General features: G+C 53.0%; 2 protein-coding genes across 2 annotated transcripts in view; one reads left to right on the top strand and one right to left on the bottom strand.

Annotated features, from left to right (window-relative positions):
• Window positions 1-8582, top strand: part of SLC38A8 (solute carrier family 38 member 8) — a 25234-nt gene extending 16652 nt beyond the window's left edge. The window contains exons 4-9 of the mRNA XM_023526111.1: window positions 2046-2062; window positions 3514-3657; window positions 5011-5158; window positions 5582-5790; window positions 7063-7114; window positions 8489-8582. Of these exons, the coding sequence (XP_023381879.1) occupies window positions 2046-2062; window positions 3514-3657; window positions 5011-5158; window positions 5582-5790; window positions 7063-7114; window positions 8489-8582 (664 nt within the window). The remainder of the gene's footprint in view (window positions 1-2045; window positions 2063-3513; window positions 3658-5010; window positions 5159-5581; window positions 5791-7062; window positions 7115-8488) is intronic.
• Window positions 8583-14784: 6202 nt separating this feature from the next.
• Window positions 14785-22905, bottom strand: part of NECAB2 (N-terminal EF-hand calcium binding protein 2) — a 30860-nt gene continuing 22739 nt past the window's right edge. Inside the window, exons 6-11 of the mRNA XM_023526112.1 lie at window positions 21444-21521; window positions 20279-20377; window positions 19542-19654; window positions 16750-16827; window positions 16059-16150; window positions 14785-15347 (exon numbers count right to left, since the gene is read on the bottom strand). Coding sequence (XP_023381880.1) covers window positions 15319-15347; window positions 16059-16150; window positions 16750-16827; window positions 19542-19654; window positions 20279-20377; window positions 21444-21521 — 489 coding nt within the window. The 3' untranslated portion in view covers window positions 14785-15318. The remainder of the gene's footprint in view (window positions 15348-16058; window positions 16151-16749; window positions 16828-19541; window positions 19655-20278; window positions 20378-21443; window positions 21522-22905) is intronic.

Genomic DNA, 22905 nt, shown 5'->3' on the forward strand with positions numbered 1-22905 from the left:
AAATTGGGAACCCGGCCCCCACTGACAGCCAACAGCAGCAACACAGTCTCGTTGAGTCCAGAGTAGAGGGTGGGGATCTGGCATCTGTCCCCTCCCCTGCATGGCTGTTGCCATACCTGGAGGCCCAGAGCTGCTCACTTCCTCATGCAGAATGCCTGGTGGATTGTGCCCCAGGGGTCTTGCTGCCTCCTCAGGAGGCTTGCAGGCTAGGAGGGCTGGAAGGTACGCAAGTGGCCGCATGGCAAGGGTACAGGACAGAATATACAGAGTTTCTGAGAGAGTTCATGGAGTGAGGATGGGTTGTGTGTGTGCAGTCCAGCAGAGGGGCTTCTGATATAGCCCTGGGTGGGGCAGATTCAGAGACACCCTTTTTTAGGCATTGATGACTGAAAGCATCTTGAAGAATGTGGGAAGAGGCCAGGTGAAGCGGGGGCATTCCAGCTAGAGAGGACAGCTCAGGTGAGCCATGGAGGGGAGAGGGTCCCGGGTGCAACTTGAGAGCTATAAAGGGCTTGGCTAGGTGGGTGCTCCATGGGGTGCCGGAGGGTGCTGTAGAGGGTAAGGGCTCTGCTCCCTGCTTCTGTCGCTCTTGGGGTTTTCCAGGCTTCTAGCAGGTGGCAGCTGACTCCATTCTTTCATTGTTTATTTTAGAAAAGATTCGTCTGTCTCGTTCTTAAAAAAAACCTATCTACCACACCAAAACAAAACAGCCCCAAAGCAAAATCAAGTTCTCAAGGGAGTGTGGTTCAGGACTGACGATATCTCAGCAAAGCCTGAGGTTTTCTTCCTTCCTCCACCAACTAGCTCCTGTTTCTGTTCTTCGTCTTGCATTTTCTTTGAGAAATATTTTTCAAAAAACCCTGAAACGTTTCCATTTTTCTTCTTTATAAATGAGTTGATTTAGCAAGCCACTTACAGGAATTTCTCACATTTCTTCTTGCACACCCAATATTTTGAAAGATCCAAAGTGATGATTTTGCTGTCAACTGTTTGGATGTAGTTTAACCATCCTTCTCTCCCAAGCTCGAGCACCATATGGTGTGGCAGGCTTGTGCTGGGGGAGGGGGCGCTTTCCAGAAGCTTACGAGAAGTGCCCCCCTCACCTTTGCTTCATTCAATTCTCCTAGCAACCGAGGCCTGAGCTGCGGTTTCCAGGGACAGGGGATGTGGCAATGGGGAGTTGGGAAAAGATATAAATTGCCAGGGCTTGGGTGGGGCTGAGGCCAGAGGCATGGCTGCCAGGATCCTACTTGGAGACTCAGGAGTCTGGGGGTGAGGAGAGCAGGTGTAGACGAAGATGGGTGAGGAGTGGGGCAAGGCTGGAGAAGCTTTGTGGGGAAGGGGAAGTCACCTGTTGTCATAAGGAGCTCTGAGCTGGTTCAAATACCCCCCTCCCCCGGGACTCTTCTGCTGTTGGTTTTTAAAACAGCTTTATTGAGATATTACTCACATGACATACCCATTTAACGTGTATAACTCAGTGGTGTTTAGTATGACCACAGAGTTGTGTAACCATCGCCACAATCAATTTTTATTTTATTTTATTTTTTTATTTTATTTTTTTTTAGGTGAGGTTCACAGATTGCAAGGACCTTGTCAGCTTACAATCCCTTATTTTTTATTTTTTATGCTTACAGCACCTGGTCTTCCTAGGTGGTCTCCCATCCAAGTACTAACCAGGCCCGACCCTGCTTAGCTTCCGAGATCAGACGGGATCAGGCTTGTTCAGCCACAGTCAATTTCAGAACATTTTCATCACCCCCAAAAGGAAATCTGTACCTATTGCCAGTCATCCCCCATCCCCCTCATCCCTCCCCCAGCCCGCGGCAACCACAAATCTTTCTGTGTCTGAGGGTTTGCCTGTTCTGGACATTTCATCTAAACGGAGTTCTCCAATATGTTGTCCTTTGAGTCTGGCTTGTTTCACAAGGCATCATGTTTTTGAGGTTCATCCATGTTGTAGTATGTGTCAGTATTTCATTCCTTTTCGTGGCTGAATCATATTCCACTGCGTGGGTAGCACAGTGTGTTTATCCATTCTTTAGCCCATGGACATCGGGCTGTTTCCAGTTCTTAGCCGGTACTTGTGCCTCTGCCCTGCCTTCCATCACTGAGGAGTGGAGAGCCTGCAGGCAGCGGGCAGCATCACAGACACTGTCCCAGCATGGCAGCACTGCCCTGGGGAGACCTGCTTTATTTCCCCCATAAAACCAATGGAAACATAAACCAGGAGTCTTGGGACAAACAGAGGAGGAAGGGCAGGGCTCCATCGAGCCACCACCAAGCGTGTTCCCCATTTCTAAACTGGGGAGACAGGAAGGAGAAGCACTGATCCTCGGAGTTCCACTGCCAGTTGGTTGAGGGTTACCAGGGGTGTTAGGGCCCCACTTGTCTGACTGAGCTGGGCTCCTGTGACATCAAAGAAGACCCAGGGCAGAAAGCCAAAGGTGCATTGGCTCTCTGAGGTGTGTGTGAACTCACCTGGGCTGGCTGCCACCACCATGACAGCTGGAATCAGGAGAATGTGTGCTCTGTGGGGCTGGGGACCATGTTGCGCTAGTTTATGTGGTACCCTAGACTTGCAATGAGTCAGACTGATAAGCATTTGAGTGCTGGGGAACTGGGGTTGGGTGGAAGGCAGACCCGTGGTTGTGGATGGGCTACAGGGATGGATAAATGAGTAACCCATGGAGTGTTCTTCAGCTGTGGGCCAGGCATGCGTTTGGCATGAGTGAGGTAGCTGTAGTCCTTGCCATCATGTAGCTGACGGTCAAATGCTGAACAAGCAAACCCAAACCTGCTCACACTGGGGGCACAGGGACACATGGGAGAGGAACTTGGCCCAGATGGGGAAGGCTTTCCTAGAAGATGAGTACGAGCTGGCTGGACCAGGAGAGATGCATTTTATAGCTAAATTTGTATGGCAATATAATAAGTACATATAAAGTATATAAATCATAAGTATGTGTTCTCTCATGTAACCATCACCCCCTGGTTAAGATATAGAACAGTATCAGCCCCCTGAGGGGCAACCACCCCACTCACAGCACGATTTTATTTTCTGTCACCGTAAGTGGTGGTTCTTAAGTGGGGGATGATTTTGTCCCCCAGAGGACATTGGGCAATGTCGAGACATTTTTTTGTTGTAACAAGTAGAGACAGATGTCCCTAGGGTTGAGGCCAAGAATGCTGAACGCCTGCTAAGTATCAGTAGTGCTGCCGTCGGGAACCCCTGTTCTGGCTTGTTTAGCTTATAACTTGAACTTCTCAAACATGGAAACATTCTTTTATGTCTGGCTTCTTTTGCTGAACATTAGAGCTGGAGTTTCTCCCACGTTGAGACGTGTAGTGTGTTCATCCCTTTTTAGTGCTGTGTAATATTCCACCAGACGAATATCTGGTGATTTACTTATGCCTTCTATTTTTGGGAGACATTTGGGTTGTTTCCTGTATTTTGAGACACTGATACTTTTTAGATCACTCGAAATGATTCTAATGCCAAACTGGCCCGAGTCTCATTGTGCCCTGCCTCTGTCTTCCAGTGTCACGAAGCTGCTGTCTCCATCTACTGCAGCATGCGCAACCAGAGCCTGTCCCACTGGGCCCTGGTCTCTGTCCTGTCCTTGCTGGGCTGCTGCCTTGTCTATTCACTGACAGGTAAGGAAGGCCCTGCCTGGGGCATGCTAGGCGCAGTGCTACACAGTTTGAGTGCCTTCACTCACTTAATCCTTAACATAGGAGAGTCCATATCTCATAGATGAGGAAACTGAGGCTCAGAAAGCTTCCATGGTTTTCCCAAGGTCTCCCATCTAGATGTGGCAAAGCTGAGACCCTGACCCTGGCCCAGCTCTCTCCAAAGCCCCTGCTCTTGCACACTGTGCCTCTGCCCTGCTGCAATAATGACGGTCATCATGGTGTTACACATGGGTCATGGTTTACAAAATGCTCTCATGTATTCAGTGGATTTGGTGCTTACAAACCTGTGCTGTAGGCAGGAGGGTCTTCTAAGGTGATGGAAGTATGGCTCAGAGATATGCTGTCACATGCCCAAGGTCACACAGCATGCCCTTGACTGCCCACCTTGCGGCTCCTTGTTCTTTCGCCCATTCATTAGAGCCTCTGACTCAGGAAGCCCATGGGCTACAGCGAATGTGTCAGGTGCCCTAGATGCCTGTGGTTACCTAAGAAATTTCCTGGGTGACCTCCGTCGAGCAGGGCCGGCCTCTGTCAGTCTGTGGCCCCTGGGTTGGAGGGCCATGAACCGGCGATTGAGAGTCACCTCCAGACAGTTCAGGTCCAGGGCCAGCAGGATCATGAGACCAAATGAGTCCTTGGTCAGAGATGGGTGTCTCAGGACGGGGGACCAGGATGCCGAGAGGCAGTGTTGGGTTGTGGGGACGGGGCCTGGCGTGCTGGACCTGATTCTGTGGTAACTAGCTGTCTATGTGATTCTGGCAGTTGTTGACGCTCTGGGTCTTGTTTTTCCCCATCTGGAAAATGGGTACACTGCCGGCTACCTCCTTTTTTTTTTTTTTTTTTGCAGTAGAAAAGAAAAGCTTTATTAGAAGGGAAAGTACACTTCCAGATGTGGAAGCGGGCCTGAGCAAGAGAAGCGTGGCTCAGAAGGCCCTGGCTGCCTTCTTAAGGTGCCATAGGCATGGGATGGACAGGGCATGGAAGGCATCGACACGGTTTTCAGGGCACTGTGTGCGTCAATAAATGCCCATTCTGCAAACGGGCCGCTCACGCCAGCACACTGAGCTATGTGAGGGAAGGATGAAAGAGTTTTGCCCAGCGGGAGATTTGAGTCAGAAGAACAGCGTATCACATAGGCTGAGGACAGGAAAGCCTTGGGAAGTGGCGGAATGGGGACCTGTTCCAGAACCTTCCATCAGCTCCTAGAGAAACCTGAGAGGCGGCGGGAGGCAGGCGCCGTCAGGGTGTCAGAGTTGGGGTGGGCACGGCACTTTCTCACCAGCTCTCCTGGCTTCCGCCCTCTCCACCTCCCAGGCCTTTACGGCTTCCTGACCTTCCGGACAGATGTTTCTGCGGACATCTTGATGTCCTACCCAGGCAACGATGGAGTCATCATCGTCGCCCGAGTCCTCTTCGCCGTCTCCATCGTGACCGTCTACCCCATCGTGCTCTTCCTGGGGAGGTGAGCCTGGCTCGCTGGGGACACCGCCCAGCGCAGGGCACCGACATTTACTGCGATTTATGGCGTGTACCCAGCACTGCCAGCTGGTGAATTTTGAGGACTACAGTCACCTCTGTGTCATAGAGAAGGAAACGGGGGAGGGAATTAGGTGACTGGCCCAGCATCACCCAGCTGGTAGTGTCAGGACTGAAGCCTGGCTCCCAGCCTACCCTTGACCACCCACTGAGTCACTGGCCCCTCACTGTCAGCTGCCTGACATGGACTGACCCACCTGAGAGCTGCCACAGTCCCCAGGAAATAAGCTCCTGGGGTGGTACGGAGCCTGCCAGGTGGGCGGGGCAATGGAGAGGGGACTAGGGGGCCTCCGATGGTAGGTAGGCGGGCGCGGGGCTGGAGCCCCTGGGAGTGTGTGTGTGCCTCCAGGTCAGTGATGCAAGATTTCTGGAGGAGGAGCTGCTGCCAGGTGTGTGTGCCCAGGGCCCTGGCCGACCCCTCGGGCCTGGGGGTCCGGATGTCACTGACCGTCCTGTGGGTCGCCATGACGCTCGCTATGGCCCTGCTCCTGCCAGACCTTGGTGAGATCATCGGCATCATCGGCGGCATCAGCTCCTTCTTCATCTTCATCTTCCCAGGTGAGGCTCCCGCTTCCCCGGCCTCTCGCCTGCTCATCCTTCCCCCCACCCCTCTGCAGGGAGTACCCATGTTGGGGGTCAAGGCTCAGGAGGGTAGGAGCCCCCACATAAGTAGGATGGCTCCCAGCCCTGTTTACTGAGGCAGGCAGGGGCTGGGGGCTTTATAGACCTTCCCTTGTTAAACGTCTCAGTGGCCTTCGATGGACGCGCCCGGTGGAGCTCCATTAGCATCCCATCCTGCAGATGAGAGGACCGAGGCCCAGAGGCCTCCTGGGTGACACAGCGAGTGTGTAGCAGAATCAGCCTCTCAGCGTTGCCCACCTCCCACTGCTACTGCTCACTGCGGGGTTTTGTTTACTTTTTAAAAATGTTTTCAATTACGTGAGATTCATGTGGTTCAGAGGCACCGCATGAACGTCCTCCTCCCACTCTGTCCCCTGACCCTGGAGCAAACACGGTTTCCCTGATGGTTGGTTTGTTAGGAAATCTTCTCAACGTTAATGAGCAATGAGATGTTCCGGTCCAAATGGCCTGAGGGTCATCCCGGACTGGGAAAGCCAGAGGCCAAGGCTAGTGGGTGTGCCCGGAACAAGAGCTCTGGAGGGGCCGCTGGAGCTCAGGGCAGACACCCCAGCTCTGCTCTGCCCCTGGCTCTGGGAAGCGCTTTCACATGGCCGTGTTGAGGTCAGACAGCCTCCTCCCTTGGCCTCCCGGTCCTGGGCTGCTGGTTCAGTCATGCTTCCTTGGGTTCTGAAACAGACGTTAAGTTAGGCTCAGTGCCTAGGTCTTGGGTCCTGGGAAGGACCAGCTGGGACAGATTTGGGAAAGGGGCGATGCCATGGGAGTTTTAGGCAAAGCTCCCCGGCTTCAAAGCCCAGCAGAACTGTTAAAAAATAGAAAAATAAAAAAGAAAGGAAAAGGTAACAACGGCAGCTACCAGTTGTTGAATGTATCCCAGACGTCAGGCCCGAGTCTGGCCCTGAACATCTCATCACAGAGACCCCGGTGCGTTGTCATTGTCATTGAAAGACTCAGGCTTGGAAAGGTCGAGGTGTTAGGGAGATGCTGAGCTGGGACCCCACAGTGGGGCCCTTAGCCACCGTACTGTGCCTTGTCACAAGCAGGGAAAGCCAGGGGGCCATTTTGGGCAAAGGTCTTGCTGGCCCCTCGGGTCTCTGGGGACTGCTGGGTGATGCCTGAGCTCTCACAAGCTCAGGGCTGCTTTGAGTTTGACAACAAAGTGGGTGGAGTGACCCCCTGTCTCTTTTGCAGGTCTGTGTCTCATCTGTGCCATCAGCACCGAGCCCATAGGGCCACGATTTAAGTAAGCATCTCCAAAGGAGGGTGGCAACTTGGCCCCAGAGTGAGGAGGACGGGAATGGTGCAGATGAGAAAATGGCTGGCCACAGGGGTGCAGCCACGTCCACCCAGAAAGAGGGTCTGAGCCAGGACTTGAACCCAGGCCAGCGACAGCGGGGCGTTTGATCTTTCAGTCTGTGCAGGGCCCTCCCTTCCACTCTGAGGGGTGTGATCTGTGATTGGAGCTTTATGTGGATTTAAGGTCTTCCCGACAAAGACCCTGTTTGCAAATAAAGTCACATTCACAGATTCCTGGTAGACGTGAATTCTGGGGACCACCATTCAGCCCAGTACGGAAGCTCTGGAGTTACAGTGGCCATGGACTTGGGTCTCACCTGCAGGCCAGTGCCTCTGTCTCTTCTCTCCAGTCACATTGAGCCCAAGCTTGGTTTTCCCAAAGCAGCAGCCTCCGCTTGGGTCCCTGCTGGGTTGAGAAGAGTTTTTCTGGATGTCTGTAAGCCTGCCTGGGGCTGAGAGCTGGACCCCGATTGTCTGGGGGCCCCCTCCATGGTTCATTCTCTGGAGCTTTCTTTGAAGTCCTGCTGCTTTTGTTTTGTGCCTTGATCTAAACTCACAACAGTTTTGCTGACGGGCTTTCAAGATATTTTTAATTCTGGAACTGCCTTAGGGCCTGCTGCTCCCTCAGAGCTGCTCTGAGGAGCACTGCAGCTTCTGGTCGCACTCACCTCGCTCTCCCGCGACAGATGGGTGGGTGTTCGTGGCACCGAGTTGCGCTCTGAGATGCTGCTTGACTAGAGATGGTCTTTCCATGACAACGGATCCTTGCGGCCTTCATTAACAGGGCCAGAAATATCTCTGGCAGCCCTGCCGTTTTGTAGGGATCTTATTATCATGTCTCATGGTCTGTGCCATCTCTCCTGGTTACACCATGAAGCTCGCAGACGTGGCCGCCAATTTCAGCCACCTCTGCCTCCCGCGTACTCGTCTCCTCGCCGCTGTTCTGATCATGAGCGACTTAGGGCTTTCTTCTCCTTCCTCATTTTCTGGGGGGCTTCCTCCCTTTACCCCAAAAGGGAAAAGAGCAAGAGGGAAGGGAATTTGAAGCCAGTGTCTCTCTCCCCCCATTTCTTTGGCTTTGATAAAATACTGGGGAGGAATGAGGTTATAAAATATCAGATAGAATGAGAGGCTTTTTAAAAATTGCCTTGGGTACTTTATTCTCCCTGACTTGAAACCTATCAGGTCACGAAGGAGGCTCTGAATTTTTTCCACATTGATGACACTACTGGGCTTCAAATAATGTTTTCTGTGTGTGCTTGGCTTATCTGTGTAAAACTCCAGAAAACTGTGTGTTGACATAGATTTGTTGACTTGGCAGGTGCTGCTTGGAGGTCTGGGGAGTGGTGTCCGTGCTCGTGGGCACCTTCATCTTCGGGCAGAGCACGGTGGCAGCTGTCTTGGAACTCTTCTGAGGGGTGGCCCATGCCTGAGCAGGATGGGGCCTCCATGGCATCCACAGGCCACCCTGGGACGGCTGCCTGGATCCAGCTGTGAACCAGTGTAATTCTATTATAGATAAAGATGCTAGGAAACCAATACCTTCTGTCTTCACAGGCTGCTCATTGATTGAGGCCTCTGCCTCAAAGGGTTTCTGGTGCAATGGGGAGTGGATTGAGGCCTCTGCCTCAAAGGGTTTCTGGTGCAATGGGGAGGAGAGCGCTGGGGCTGCCATAACAAATGATACCAACTGGTGGCTTAAAACAGCAGAAATGTATTCTCTCATAGTCTTGGAGGCTCGAGTCAGAGGTCGAGGTATCAGCAGGGCCAGGCTCCCTCTGAAGGCTCCGGGGAAGGACCCTGCTTCTTTCAGCTCCCGGGGTTGCTGGCAATCCTTGGTGCTCCTTGGCCGGCAGACACATCATTCCAGTCTCTGCTTTCATCTCTACATGGCTGTCTTCCTTGTGTGTCTGTATCCAAATTTCCCTCTTCTTAAAAGTTCGCGAGTCATTGGTTTAGGGCTCAGCTCAATTCAATATGACCTCGTCTTAAATTACTTAATTAGGGTCTGCAAAGATCCTGTTTCCAAATATGGTGACATTCACATTCTGCTGAATATTTCTGGGGTACACAATTCCACTCATGACAGGTGGGGTTGAGTCCCAGAGAGCCCTGCTTTGGGGCGCCAGGATCAGAGACATGCGGCAAGGGCAGTATGCAGCGGATGGGAGCCCAGAAGGGGATTTCAGGGGCTGTCCACTGGGGATGCAGGTGGATTCAGGCTTGTCCCCGGGCCAGGGCACAGGGAATGACACTCTTGACCAGGAAATGACCGAGGAGATATATGCCTAGAACTGGCCACACAACCTTGGCCCACCTCCAATGGGGGTACCCCAAGGAGAGCCCCCTTTCCCTTTTACTCGCTGGACCTGAAGAGCCTGGAGGCCAGGTGGACTGTTCGCTCTGTAATTCCCTCCTGGCCCCACCCCCGTCTTTGGGTGAGGAGTTACAGCTGCAGCGGAGGGTCAGAGGCCCGAGTGTCTGCCTTCTGGCTGAGGGAGGGGAAAGTGTACAGGGTGGGGCGAAGGTGGGGAGGCAGACAGGGGCCCAGCTGCTCCCCCGTGTCGCTGTGCTCGCTGGCACGGACCCTGCACAGGCCGGGCATGTCCTGGAGGTTGCTGGATTCGTGCCACTCTCCGCCTGCCTTGGGATGTCTGATAGAAGCCAGCGGTGCCCGAGCCTGGGCTGACGTTCGAGGTCACCTCCCTCTGGGTAGGTTCTATTTGTTCTGTTGTATAATGTGTATAGGACTATGTGAAGTCGGTGGTGACAGAACTGGTTTTTTTGTTTGTTTGTTTGTTTTTGACAAGCCTGTCCACCTGCATTTTTTAAAAGATATAATTCACATACCATGAAATTCACCCTCTTAAAGTGTGTAATTTAGTGGGTATTAATCGATGCACAGAGTTATGAAGCTGTCACCAACATCTAAATCCAGTACATCACCCCCAAAGAAACCCCGAGCCCATTAGCAGTCACTCTCCACCCCCTCCCCCAGAGCCCGCAACCATGAATCTGCTTTCCGCCTCTATGGATGCGCCTCTCCCGGACAGTTCACATAAATGGACTCATACACTGTGTGGCCTTTCGTGTCTGGCTCCTTTGACTTAGCACGATGTTTTCAAGCTTGTCCATTTTACAAAGGTGAGTCAACTGAGGCTTGGAAAAGTCAAGGCTGCTTGTCCTGAGAGGTACAGAGTGGAGGTAGGGACCAACTTTGGGTTAAATTCCCTCGCCCATTTTCCTTTCCCCTCCACATCCCACTCTTTGAGTGGCAAAGGGGGTGGGAACTGGTGCGCCCAACCCCGGGGGCAGGGATGGACCCTGGGCCCTCCTCCGCCCTGGCTGCCGCTGGAGGTGGGAACTTGTGGCTGCAGGTGTAGAGCTGACCCAGGGAGGGGGACACAGGACTCTTCTCCGTGTGCTCTCTGACCAAGCCCACCTTGACCTGCCACATCCTGTGTTCAGTGGTCATGATGTCGTCCCAGACAAGGACATGTACTGGAGCAGAATTGCTTCAATGGAGCATTTGTCATCCCAGATCTAGCAGCGAGAATGGATGGTCAGTCATTTATTAGGAAGCATACCCTGTGTGCTTCCTAAAAGCATTGTGGCACTGGCCAGAAGGGCGGGGACTATGCTGGGACCATTCACAGAGCGTCATAGATAAGAACAAAGCATGATGGAATAAGGGTTGTGCCAGAAAAGCAGGCAGTGTATGGATTGGCTTTGGTGTCAGACTATTGGTTTTAAACACTGGCTCTGCCATTTGCTATCTGAAGATTTGAGACATTTATAAACTTCTTCTAAGAACTGGTTTCTCTACCAGCAAATGAAGCAGGCTTATGTATGCTGTGATGTGGGCTTACTGTGAGGATTAAAGGTGATAATGTATCTACAGCAGCTAGTGGGAGACCCAAGCAATAGTTTTATTTCTAGAAAACCTAGGTTGGTAGTAAGTAAACACTGAGCTTCCTGGCAGCCAAGAAAAAAAGGGAAATAGGATACTAGGGCTCACCCCAAAGCAGAATAGTACACCAAAAAGGAAGTGGAAGCACTAAGTGCTAAGAAGGCACTAAGTGGAGCTCTTTAAAGGGTGACAAATATCACCACTGGGATCGATAGTTTCCATCTTGATCTATGACAGGTACAGATGTGATCCTTATAGGAATGAGCCTCAAATCAACACTATAATGCAAGGACATAATGCAGCCAAAGCAATTCAGGCCAGGATGTCATCCTCTGATGTCCGACCTAGTAAAGGAAGGTACAAGCTCTCCCTTGGACTGCCCTGCTCCAATACTAAGTGGCATCCTCAAGTTTTTGACAGCAGCTAAATGAAGGAAGGGCTGAAGTGTTATCCTTGGACTTTAAGCATGGGCTTTGGGTCCGAGCCTACTGCCTGCCACTTACCAGCTGTGTGACCTTGGCCAGGCCTGTCCTCCTTCTGAACAGCCCTTTGTCCTCAGGTTGCTAACACAGAAAAAAATTAGTGCTTTTCTTAGCCTCAGCATCCTTCCTCAGTCCTAGGTCAGTAGCCACCCTCTTCCCTTCTTCCTTCCGGAACTATGGTTTAGGTCCTCTTCATTTTCCTCTAACGCAAAGCTGAGAACAGCCCCTCCCTCCCAGGATAGCCATGAGGACGAGCTGAGATTTACCTGCAAAGCCCGTGGCACAGAACTTGGCCTGTCACAGGTTCCTGGACAATGGTGATACCTGTGCTTAAGTGTAAAGACTTGTGTATCTCAGAACAGCTGTGAATGGAACCAAGTGACACTTCGTATTCTAAGTGGCTTGTTCTGCTCTAAGCAGCATGGGCTGCAAGGGGCTCTGAGTATCCTGGGGAAGCAACTTTCCACTGGCTCGGGTGCCCCCAAGTAACTGCACAGGGACACCAGCCCTAGTGCTGGTCCCAGTGCCTACGGAGTTGCCCGCTTCTCACACAGGATTGCCTGAGCATGCCTCCCGAGGACAGTGTGGATTTTGACCAGGACATGGCAAGGATGCAGGCTGGTCACTGAATGCAAATGGTGAACTTCTCTGTATGGGCAGGTGAGTTGATTAAGATATTTTGTTAACTGAGGTAAAATTCATGTAACAGAATTAACCATTTAAAAGTGTACCATTCAGTGACATGTAGTACACTCACAGTGTCATGTAACCACTACCTCCATCTAGTTCCAAAACATTTTTGTCACCCCAAAAGGAAGCCACATCCCATGAGCAGTCACTCCCTCTTCCCCCGGCCCCTAGCAACCAAGCATCTTTGTTTCTACATATTTAACTATTCTAGATATTTTGTATGAATGATTATACATAGGTGGTCCTTTGTGATTGGCTTCTTCCACTTGGAATGTTTTCAAGAGTCATCCGTGTCATAGTGCGTATCAGTGCTTTGTGCTTCATTCCTTTTTATGGCCAAATAATATTCCATTGTACATATAGAGCACATTTTATCTGTCCATTCATCCACCGACGGACGTTTGGGTTGTTTCCACCTTTTAGCTCTTGAAAATAGTGCTGCTATGAACATTCGTGCACAAGTATTTGCTTAAATGTACCTTTTCGATTCTTGTGGGCATAGGACGTATGGATATACCCAGGAGTGGAATTGCTGGGTCTTTAATTGTTTGAGGAAACTGGGATCTTAACATATTGATCTGGAGCTGGTCTCTCCATGTGTCCATGCTGTGTGGTGTGGTGCTCGGGGCATAGGATTGGGGGCAAGTAGCTCTGGGTTTGGATATAGGTGAGGCCACGTGCTGTTTGACCTCTGGTGACTTATTTGCCCTCTCTGTGTCTCCCTCTCCCCACCTGCTGATCACAGGATGACATAGGCAGCACTGAGGGAGACAGTGCCTGCCAAGTGCCTGACTCTGTGCCTGGAACTGAAGTGTAAATTAAATGGGAGCTCTTATACCTTTTAGGGTTGAAATTTGTTCTCTTCAGAGCCTGTTCCCACCCACTCAGAATTGAAAAGGCTCTAAGTGCTTGTAGGCTGCAGTCAGCAGAGATGCTACAGTGTGGGGAGAGCTCGGGCAAGCGGGTGTGATGTGTGGCAGGAGTGTCACATGCCCAGCTGATAGGGTTCTTCGGTTGCACCCCAAAGAGCCTCAGCTCCCTGAGAATATTATTTTTAAATAGCTGAGCTGATTGGAACGGTACCAGCTTTGGGGTGGGGTGGTATGGGGGTGGCTGTTATGCTTGCTGATGCCACCAGCAGGCCCCAGTTAAGTTGTATTCTCACGAACAAGGTGGTTCTTGATCCACAAAGTAGGGGGTCTTCTCTCTACTTTACAGATGAGAAATAGTCTCTGAGAGGGTGGTTACAAGGACATGCAGCTGAGAGGTGCACAGCTGGGGCCTGAATCTGCATTTTACTCTCTTATAAGCCCACGTTGTGTTTCATTGGTTTTGCACGAGCAGCTGGCATCAAACCCTATGAGGAGGTGGCTGGGAGGTGGCAGGACCCAATGCAGGAGGGTGGAACTGCCTTGAGGAACATGGGTGTCAAGGTTCCAGGCAGCTGGAGGAGGCAGGACAGTGTGGGCAGAGACCTTGCCCAATGTGATGGCTTTAATAACGACCCCATCTCGCAGGCTGGTGGCTCCAGGCTCGGGGCAGGAGGCAGAAAGATGCTCATCTTTGGTGCTGCCTCCCCAGGTTTCCCACTGGCCCGGGACCGCTGCTGCCTTGTTTCAGGGCCTGTCTCCTTGGCTGCTCCTGGTAGCCGTCCCCCACCTGTCCCCTGTCTTAGGAGAGGGACCGTGGCTGTCTCCTTCCTTATCTTTTGAGACTTTTGTGTATGATGTCTTTCCTGTTAACCAGGACAGTGGAATAGGAGTGGGGACATCACAAAGGTTCCAGAACAGGACTTAAATGTTATTTCAAGTCCAGGGTCTGGGTCTCCCGTCTTGTTGAAAGAACTCATTGACAAATATGCAGGGGAAGACCAACAGTGCCCAGAGGTCTGGCCTTTGCACTCAGCATCTGGAAGGTGACCTCTCGGACCTTGGCATGTCCTGCCTGATATGAGTGTCTTTGTTTACCTGGGGCCTTGGGCGATGGGATATTGGCCTGATTTCAGAGGGGCTAGAAGTCAAGGTCAGCCACATCTATATCACTGACCCTCAATGAAAGCTCTGATCATTGAGGCTCTGGTGGGTGTCCTGGTTGGCAACACTCTATGCATAATGTCACCCATTAGTGCCAGGAGAAATAGGTGCTGTCTGCATGATTCCACGGGGCGGGGACAAGTGTAAGGTCTATGTCTGGTCTTTCCTGCCACATGCACCTCCTCCCTTTTTCTGATTTTAGTTTATCCTTTTGCTGCCATAATCTGCGATCATGACTATAATGCTTCGCTGAGTTCTGTGAATCCTTCTAGTGAATTAGGTGGTCCTGGGGATCCCTGAATTTTGCAATAGCCACAAACTTATTTGTCAAAATACGTACCTCATGGTTAGCACCTCCATTTTATAAATAAGAAAGCTAAGGCTCTGGGTGATGTGGTCCATGTGTCATGAGTAATAAGGGGCCCAGGGCCCCATGTGCCCTGAAGGTTTCACTCCTCCAGCTGTTACCAACTAGAAAACAGGAAATAAACACACAGCACGCTGCCGGTCCCAACCAGAGTTTATTTGGTGCCTGTCCCAGCAACGGCTGTTTGCCTCGTATGACACTGGCTATGTGGGCTCTACTGCCATGGACACTTGGCCTAGGTTGGGCACTACAGGGTCTTGGCTCCTATTGGGGAGAAAAATGTTGACCAGGAGTGGAGGAGAGGGAGGTGGCGGCCGGTGGAGGGGTGAGTCTTGCTGAGGCCAGAGTAGGCCAGTGTGGTGGGGGGCTGGGCATGCCAGTGGGGTGAGGAGTAGGGGTTCTGATCTGGGAAGCCTCCCCGTCACTGCAGGCCTCTGGCTTCAGCAGGGCCTCAGCAGCTCAGACGCTGCTCTGCCAACAAGGGTGAGGGTTGTGGGGGATGCCAGGGAGGCGGGTTTGCCTTCACTTCAAACAGCGGGAAAATACATTCTTATTTGGAAGTATATTGAAAAGACAGCTCATATACCAAAGTTTCTAGAAAAGAGGGGGTGATTTTATAAGAAGAGAGGACAGGGTGCCAGGCTCATCCATGGGGCATCGGGGAGCTGCTCAGTCTCGGCCCACTGTGCACCAGGCAGCTAATGAGGGGGTGGGAGAGAGAGACACATTAAGCAGAGAAGACTGTCGGGAATGGGCAGCCCCTTCTCTGTGTCCCACGGGGGCTGCAGCGAGGGCAGCGCAGGCTTCCCCTCTCCTGCACCCTTGGACTACAGCTGCCCAGGGCAGGAGAGCACCACCTGCAGCCACATCCCCTCATTCATCTGCTGCCAACTCTGGGTGCCAGGCTGGCGCTGGCCTGCACGTGGCAGAGGGGGTGGCACAAAAGCAAGGCTTTGGACCCTTTTGTGGGGTGTGAGGTGCTTGCTGCTTGTCCTGCTGGCGAATCACGTTTCTGGTGAATCACGTGATGTCAGTCGGGCTGTGGGTGGGGGTACCACTGTAGGCCTGCCCTGGGGGACATTTTCTCAGCCTCTGGCACAGGCCAACCTCCCCAGTGACTCCGCCTTGTTCTTGTCTGTGGCCCTGTCCTTCCATTTTGCGGCTACTCTGATGTTCTTGCCCTTGGTCTCCCCACCTCTATACACCTGGCACCAAAACTAGGTGCCACTTGTGGAATATAATGCCTGGCAGCTAAGGGAGCAGAATAAAGAGTCATGGGAAGATGTGGGTCTTGCTCTTCCTTTGAATCTGCCATCTGTTTGGAGAGGGCTACTGCTCCTGGGGGAACCAAGGACTGGTGGCATCCCCCATCGCCATTCCAGGCCCTCCTCCCCCGCTCCTCCCTCTACCTGGCACCGAGATCCTGGAGAGGGCCTCAGGCTGGCTCAGCGTGTCCACCTTGACGTGCCGGAATGCCTTGCACACGGGGCTCTGCAGGTGCCTACAACCCAAGAGGATGCTGGTGAGCCCTTGAGGCCCCTGGGTGGTTAGGAAAGGCTTTGGGCAGGGGCTCGGGCTGTGGTGTAATTCTAATCCTGGCTCTGCCTGGGACGAGGGCTTAAACACCAGTTAGCCAATCTTGGGGCTCAGAGCCATAATGTAAAGGTAAGAAGGGGCCCCTGGAGAGTGAGTGGCAGGTTTGGGGAAAGGAACAGCCTGTTTCTTGCCTCCCAGTGAGTATACTTAATAACTTACTCCTGGATTACAATCCCTTGGGGCAGCAGTTTTCAAACAGTAGTGGCCTTGGCCTCAGAGCCCAGGGCCGGGAACCTGCATTCAGAGCCCAGCTGAGTGGGACGAGGGGGGTCACACTCTGTGTCGAAATGCTGCCTCCCACTGGCTGAAGGGCACGCATTAGCCAATGAGGCCAACATTCTGGTGGTGGATGTGGCTGGAACCTGTGCTCATTATTGTCTTCCCCCTATAACCCCTGGCAGGATATCCAGGACAAGGAAAGGTGCTGGGGGGCCAGGGCAGCCCCACCTTGCATCACCTAACCAGCTGCTGTGGGCCGGTGCCAGAGGACATGGCTGTGCTTACCTCTTCCATTCCTCCTCCGTCTCCCAGAACTCGTAGACCACGAAGGTGAAGCCATCCGACAGCCTCATGGCGGCGATGCTACAAGCGGGGAGGGGAGGCCAGAGTCAGTGGACTAGTGTGGGCCATCCATGGGCCTGTCCCCCCTGGAACCATGCTCCCTGCCCTTAAATGAACCTAGCGTCCTCACCAGTCTACAGGATACTGTAAGACCCTGGTAAATGCAAGCCTGGCAGAAGCTGGGGCAGCCAGCTTGTCACCTCCCCAAGGCCACGCTCCATAATGCTGCTGCTTTTCTGATCAGAATGAGCCAGAGTCTGTGGGACCAGCCATCTAGTTGGATCTGTTCAGCACCCACCACCCAGAGTAAGACCTGACCCCAGCTAGGGGCCAATACGTGTTTGTTGAATGAATTAGAATGAAATGTCATCTTAAAGGCTTAATATTCATTTCCTCCTGCTACATTCTCTTCATAAGCTTTGCCTCATTTAACCCTTAAAACAATCCTGTGAGAATTAGCACAACGGAGGCTGAGGGAGGGCCCTGTCCTGGGTCAGTCGTGCAGGTCAGACACCAGGTCACTCCTGCATTACCTGTGTGACAGTGGCAGGCCACTCATTTTAAATAGGATGGGTGCTACCTGGCTCGGGCATGCTTCCAAGAACGTGGCAGACCTCCAAGATTGCATGGTCTCTAACATTGCCCCGTCTGGACTCTTGCCTGCTCTCCTGGCCACTTTTTTTTTACACGCTCAGCAGAAGAGAATCCGTGAATGTTCTCGAGGAGAATTCTGGCATGGGTAGCGTCTGCTGTATAATTACAGGCAATTCTAGGTTTTGCCACTCAGGAAAGAAGCCAGGAAACAAGGCCGCTAGTAGTACCATTAGTTCATTATGCCCCAGCTAAAATTACACGTGGAGCTAGCTACAGGCTCGTAATTCGATGAGAGGATTGGGGATGTGTGCCACCCACTAATCAGATAGAACCATGGCCCTTCGCCAGATTCAGAAGGCGCTGTGTATGGGGCTTTTCTCTCTATGACAGACAAAGGTCATCAGAGCAATTTGGTGCATCTAAGGTTGGTTACTGCAGCGAGATGAAAGCAATCATGGTGATTGCATTTGCTCAGCTGACGATGTGATGAACTGATTGTTTTTTTGGGGGGGGTGCCTCTGCACGGGCACCAGGCAGGGTTGCAATCAAGCAGGCTTGCGGTATAGGGAGGACACAGAGTGTGGACCCCTACTGTGTGCTGCCTGTGAACAGAGGAGGGGCAGCTGGGCCCTCACGGCTGTACCCCACCCACCCAGCCAGCCCCCTTTGACCTGCCTCACTCCCCTGCCGTGAGCACACTGCTTCTGTGGCTTTCAGTGCCATCTGCACGCCTACCACTCCTAGGATCTCCATGCTCCTACAATGGCATCTCAAATTCAATGTGGCCCAAACGGCCTGACCTTCCCAACTCCTCTAGCTCAGTACACGGCACCAGCCTCTCTCAAGTTTCTGAAGCCAGAGAATCTCAGATTCCGCCTTGCCTCCTCTTTCCACACCCCCTGCTCCCAGCCATTGGCAGGTCCGATCAACCATACTCCCAAACAGGTCCCAGCTCTACCATTGTCACGTCAAGGCCAAGCCCCCTCCCTGGGTGACCACGGGGACTCTCCCTGGCCACCCTGCTGCACCTTGCTCCCCACCCGTCCCTTCTGCACACAAAGGAGACTAGACCATGTCTCACTCGTGCATCTCCAGTATGAGCCACTTCTCCAAACGAGCTGGGCAGAGGGAGGTGGGTCCTGCCCACCACCTCTGGCCCTCGCCTCCCTCATCACTCTGTCCAGTCGCACCAGCAGCTCCCTTTACTCAAACATGGCACTCTCGCCACCCTCGAGGCCTTGGCATCAGCTGATCCCTGCCCAGACTGCCCTTCCGCAGATTCTGCGGTCCGGACACTCAGCACTCGGGCCTCAGTGCACACGCGGCCCCTCCCCAAAGCCCGTCTCTTGCAGGACGCTTCTTCCTGGCCTCACAGCACCCGTCACCATACAGAATCATTCTGCCTGTCCCTCTCCCACCACCTAGAATAAATGTTCAGGAAGAGCAGCCACTCGATTCATGGCTGTATCCCCAGGGCCTGGCCCCGAGGAGGCCCCCCCCAAAGCAGGGTAAAGGCACACGTGCTCTCAAGGGGGTAAAAGCAAACTGGACAGGGAGAGAATCGAGGCAGAGAATGTCGGAGACGACAGTTACTGTCCTGGGCACGGATGAGTGGGCCTGAGACAGGGAGGGGAGAGGGTCTGGAGGCTCGTGCCATCAGCCCTCTGGGACCACTCCCCACAAGTGCAAGGGCTGTTGTCTTTTGCCGCTCACTCAGATGTGGCCATGGCCACCTGGCTCGGCTCTGCCAAGGAGCAATGCAGGGTGAGGCCGCTGAGGGGCAGCCACACAGTAGGAGTAGCAGCTGACACCGAGCAAACACTGACTGTGTGCCAGGCACTGGTTTAAGCCTTCACATCTATTATTCCATCGACGCCTCCAAAGACCCCAGGGAATGGGTCCAAGCAGTGGTCCTGCTCTCCAGCTGAGTAAGCTGAGGTCCGAGACGTGAAGTCACTCACCACATCTGCGCAGTGGAGAAGAGCCTGAGCTGGGACTTGAACCCCACTCTCAACAGCCACCTTGCTGTGTGGCTCCCTGGGGTATGGGTTGTTCTCAGGGGTGAGGCTGGTCCTGCCCAGTCCTCTACCCCCAGGCAGAGCTCTCTGCCACCACCCTGCCCAGCCCTGAGGCTTACTCACTGGAAGCAGTTCGGGGCTCCCGCGGTACCCCGCAGGTACTGTCGCAAGGAGTCCAGGAACTCGCTCAGCTGCTCAGGGCACACGGCCATCTCCTGCCGGACCAGCTGCAGGTACTGTGGGGCCACAGGGTGAGCGAGCATGGGTGCCTGCGGGCCTGGCAACCAGCCGCCCCTCGGAGTCCCTGACGCACCCCCTCCCCGGCAGGACCTTTCAACCCCAGGGGCACAGTTCAAGACCCAGCCTCCCCAGACATCCCTTCAGAGAGGACAGGACAATTTGGTCAAAATAAAACCAAAAAAATCCAAAATGCACATTTTTCAGTTTTACAGATGAAAACTGGCTAAAAAAGAACTAGAAGTTAGAATACCAAATGCAGGAAGTAGTCCCACAAATGCTGAAACACAGACAGGGGAGTTTAAGAAGCCTCTCTGGATGTCCGGAGCTGCCTGCAAGGCATCCAGGTCAGACACCGCGAAACAGTGACCAGCAAAATTTGTTTCTGATTGAATTAGTGTCAGACATCATCATCCTTTATGCCAAGTCAAACTTTTTGATCACAGCCCTGGTGTCTTGAAAAATATCCCTAGAAGGAGTGGGTGACCAGTGCTGGGACTGCATCTCTTCATAGCGGTCCCTGGGGACAGGGCCATCAAGCCACCTGCATCTTGAGTCCTGGCTCAAGCAGGGATGAGGCCACAGGAGAAGAAGAGAGAGGCCTTGGGAGAGGGGGCCCTCACCATGTTGGTGCCTTCTTCGTCTGAGAGGCGCTGCTGCAGATCAAACCAGAGGGTCTGAAACAGCAAAGCACAAAGTGATGCTGGAGACGAAGGCCACCTCTGTCAGGGAGACGTCCAGGGCCACCACAGAGCTCAAGCTTCTCCACCCCAAGGTCCCAGGGTCTCTGGAGTCCCCCGGGCTAGTGGGAGCTCCCAGGCGCCAGGCCTCGCTGGACAGGACTCAGTCTACCCTCCATGCACAGTGCTGGCTCAGAGGGGACCCAGGAAGCCAGGCTGAGAGACCAACCATAGGAAGCGGCAGCGATCCCTTCTGGCCCTGACATCTGGGAGCACTGGGAGCCACAGAGGCCAAGCAAACCTACTGCAGAAGGACACGAAGGAGGCTCCAACTTTGCTAGGGGGCGGGATTCTTGGGAGAGGCAGTGACGGGGACTCAGGAATCCTGAATCTGGGATGCTGGTTTTTGCCACAACTGCTGGCAACAGCCCTGAGATTCCCCATCAATTTACAAATCGCCCCCAATTTCAAGCCTAGATGCCCCCTGAATCGAATGGTCTGAATGAGGGGTGGTCTGTTCTCACTGGCCTTCCATGCACCCTTGGCTCAATGCTTTATAAATATATCCAACTTTTCAGAAACCTGAGGTAGGTGCTACCCCACTGGAAGTTCCAGAGAGCGGAACCCTGTGCTGCTCACCACCTCATGCTGGTGCCCTGAAAGCGAACCAGAATCTCACAGATGCTCGGTGGCCACTATTTCACAGGAGAGAACCCTGGGCTTCGAAGGCCACGAAAGTTGGTTAAGTGCTGAGCCTCTCGCCTCCCGTCACACAGAATCACGATTCTCCTTCCTTTAACTTGGGCACCTCCCTGTCCACCGCCCGAGGACAGCCTGTGTCTTTGGTGAGGTCTTTCCTCCTTCATGAGCGTATTGGCTGGTTTTTAAGGAAAACAGCAGCAGGTGTGTAGGCCTGTGATCAGTGCTGTCAGCATCTTGAAATTCTTAATAATGTTTGAACAAGAGGCCCTGCACGCTCATTTTGCGCTGGACCCTACTCAGCTGGTCCTAGAGCGGGTTCTGACTTTTCCGGGGGCGCACTGCGTAAACGAGCTTTGTAGGTAGCCAAGGTGTGCCTGCCAGAGGGAAGACTGTTCCACTGTTTTACAACAGTGTAGGCGTAGGTGAGCTCCGAGGGCAGGGGCTGCGACTGGTTCCCTTGGCTTCTCCAGGCCAGCAGGGCCACCTGGGGATGACGATGGCAGAGGCACGGTGGCACCCGCACCTGCCCTTCCCTCCCCCAGCCTAGCCTCCCCATGCTCCATCCTCCAGGCCCAGGAATGGCTCAGGTTGGCCCAGAGGGCGGGTCCTGGTTGTACCCTGGGCCAATCAGAGGCCGGTGAGGTGGGCCCCGCCCTGTCTCCAGGACGCCTAGGTGCTCCCTGGTTTCCAGCCAGCCGGTTGTTAAGGCGACTGAGGCACTAAAAATAAACTTCAAAGAGCCTCCCTCTGGAGGCGCCTGTGTAGTTGTTATGACAACCAGGCCATAGGGTCTCCGGGAGCTGATCCCACCCAGCAGCCAGCTCTAAATGGGGGAAGGGTGGGGCGGGATCCCACCTCGGCCTCAGCCCTGCAGGTGGGATTGCTGCCGCCTCCTACTCCACTCCAAAGTTCTGCCTTGATCTCCCCCTGCCCCCACGAAGCCCTGAGAACTAACCTCAAACCCATCAAAGTACTTTTTTTTGTTGTCTTTTTTACAAAAGATGTAAGAAATTCAGGGCTCTGAGCTACCTGCTATCTTGGTTTACTTAGGTATATGGATATGATGTGTGTATCTGCGTAGGTCTGGGCACCAGAATGTTTAATAATTGCTAACAGTGCTAGTGTTAGATGCTAACTACACGGCAGGCTCTGTGCTAAGCCATTAAGGCATCATTTTATTTACTCCTCATAACAACCCTATGAGGGGTACTATTTTGATTATTTTCTCTATCGTTAGAGGAGGAATCTGAGGCTCAGAGAGGGTAAGTCACTGGAGCGAGGTCACACAGCTGTTAAGTGGATTAGCCAGGATGGGCCAGTCTGATACCTGAGCCCATGGGTAAACTTTAAGGCAACCTGTTCCCTTTCTTCCAAGAAATGGTCATTGTTATGGGCTGAACTGTTACGTGTCTTCCCCAAATCGAAAGTTCAATTCCCAGTACTGCAGAATGTGGCTATATTTGGAGATAGGGCCTTTGAAGAGGTATTTGAGTTAAAATGAGGTGACATAGGCAGGCCCTGATCCAATATGACAGGTGTCCTTCTAAGAGGAGATTAGAACAGAGACACACACAGAGGGATCACCAAGTGAGGACACAGGGAGGAGGCAGCCTACAAGCCAAGGACAGGGTTCTCAGAAGAAAGCAGCACAGCCCACGACCTGATCTCAGACTTCTAGCCTTGAGCTGTGAGAGAATAAATGCCTGCTCTTCAAGCCCCCAGCCTGTGACACGTGGGGATGGCAGCCCTGGGAAACTGATATAGCCATATTGTGAGTACCTACTGAGTCATGGAACATTCTCTGCAAACATGATTCTGTGAAGGCTGGGTCGTTTTCTCTTACCTGTGGATACGCCAGGTTGTATTTA

This window comes from Pteropus vampyrus, unplaced genomic scaffold, assembly GCF_000151845.1.
Source record: "Pteropus vampyrus isolate Shadow unplaced genomic scaffold, Pvam_2.0 Scaffold711, whole genome shotgun sequence".
Taxonomy (NCBI): Eukaryota; Metazoa; Chordata; class Mammalia; order Chiroptera; family Pteropodidae; genus Pteropus; species Pteropus vampyrus.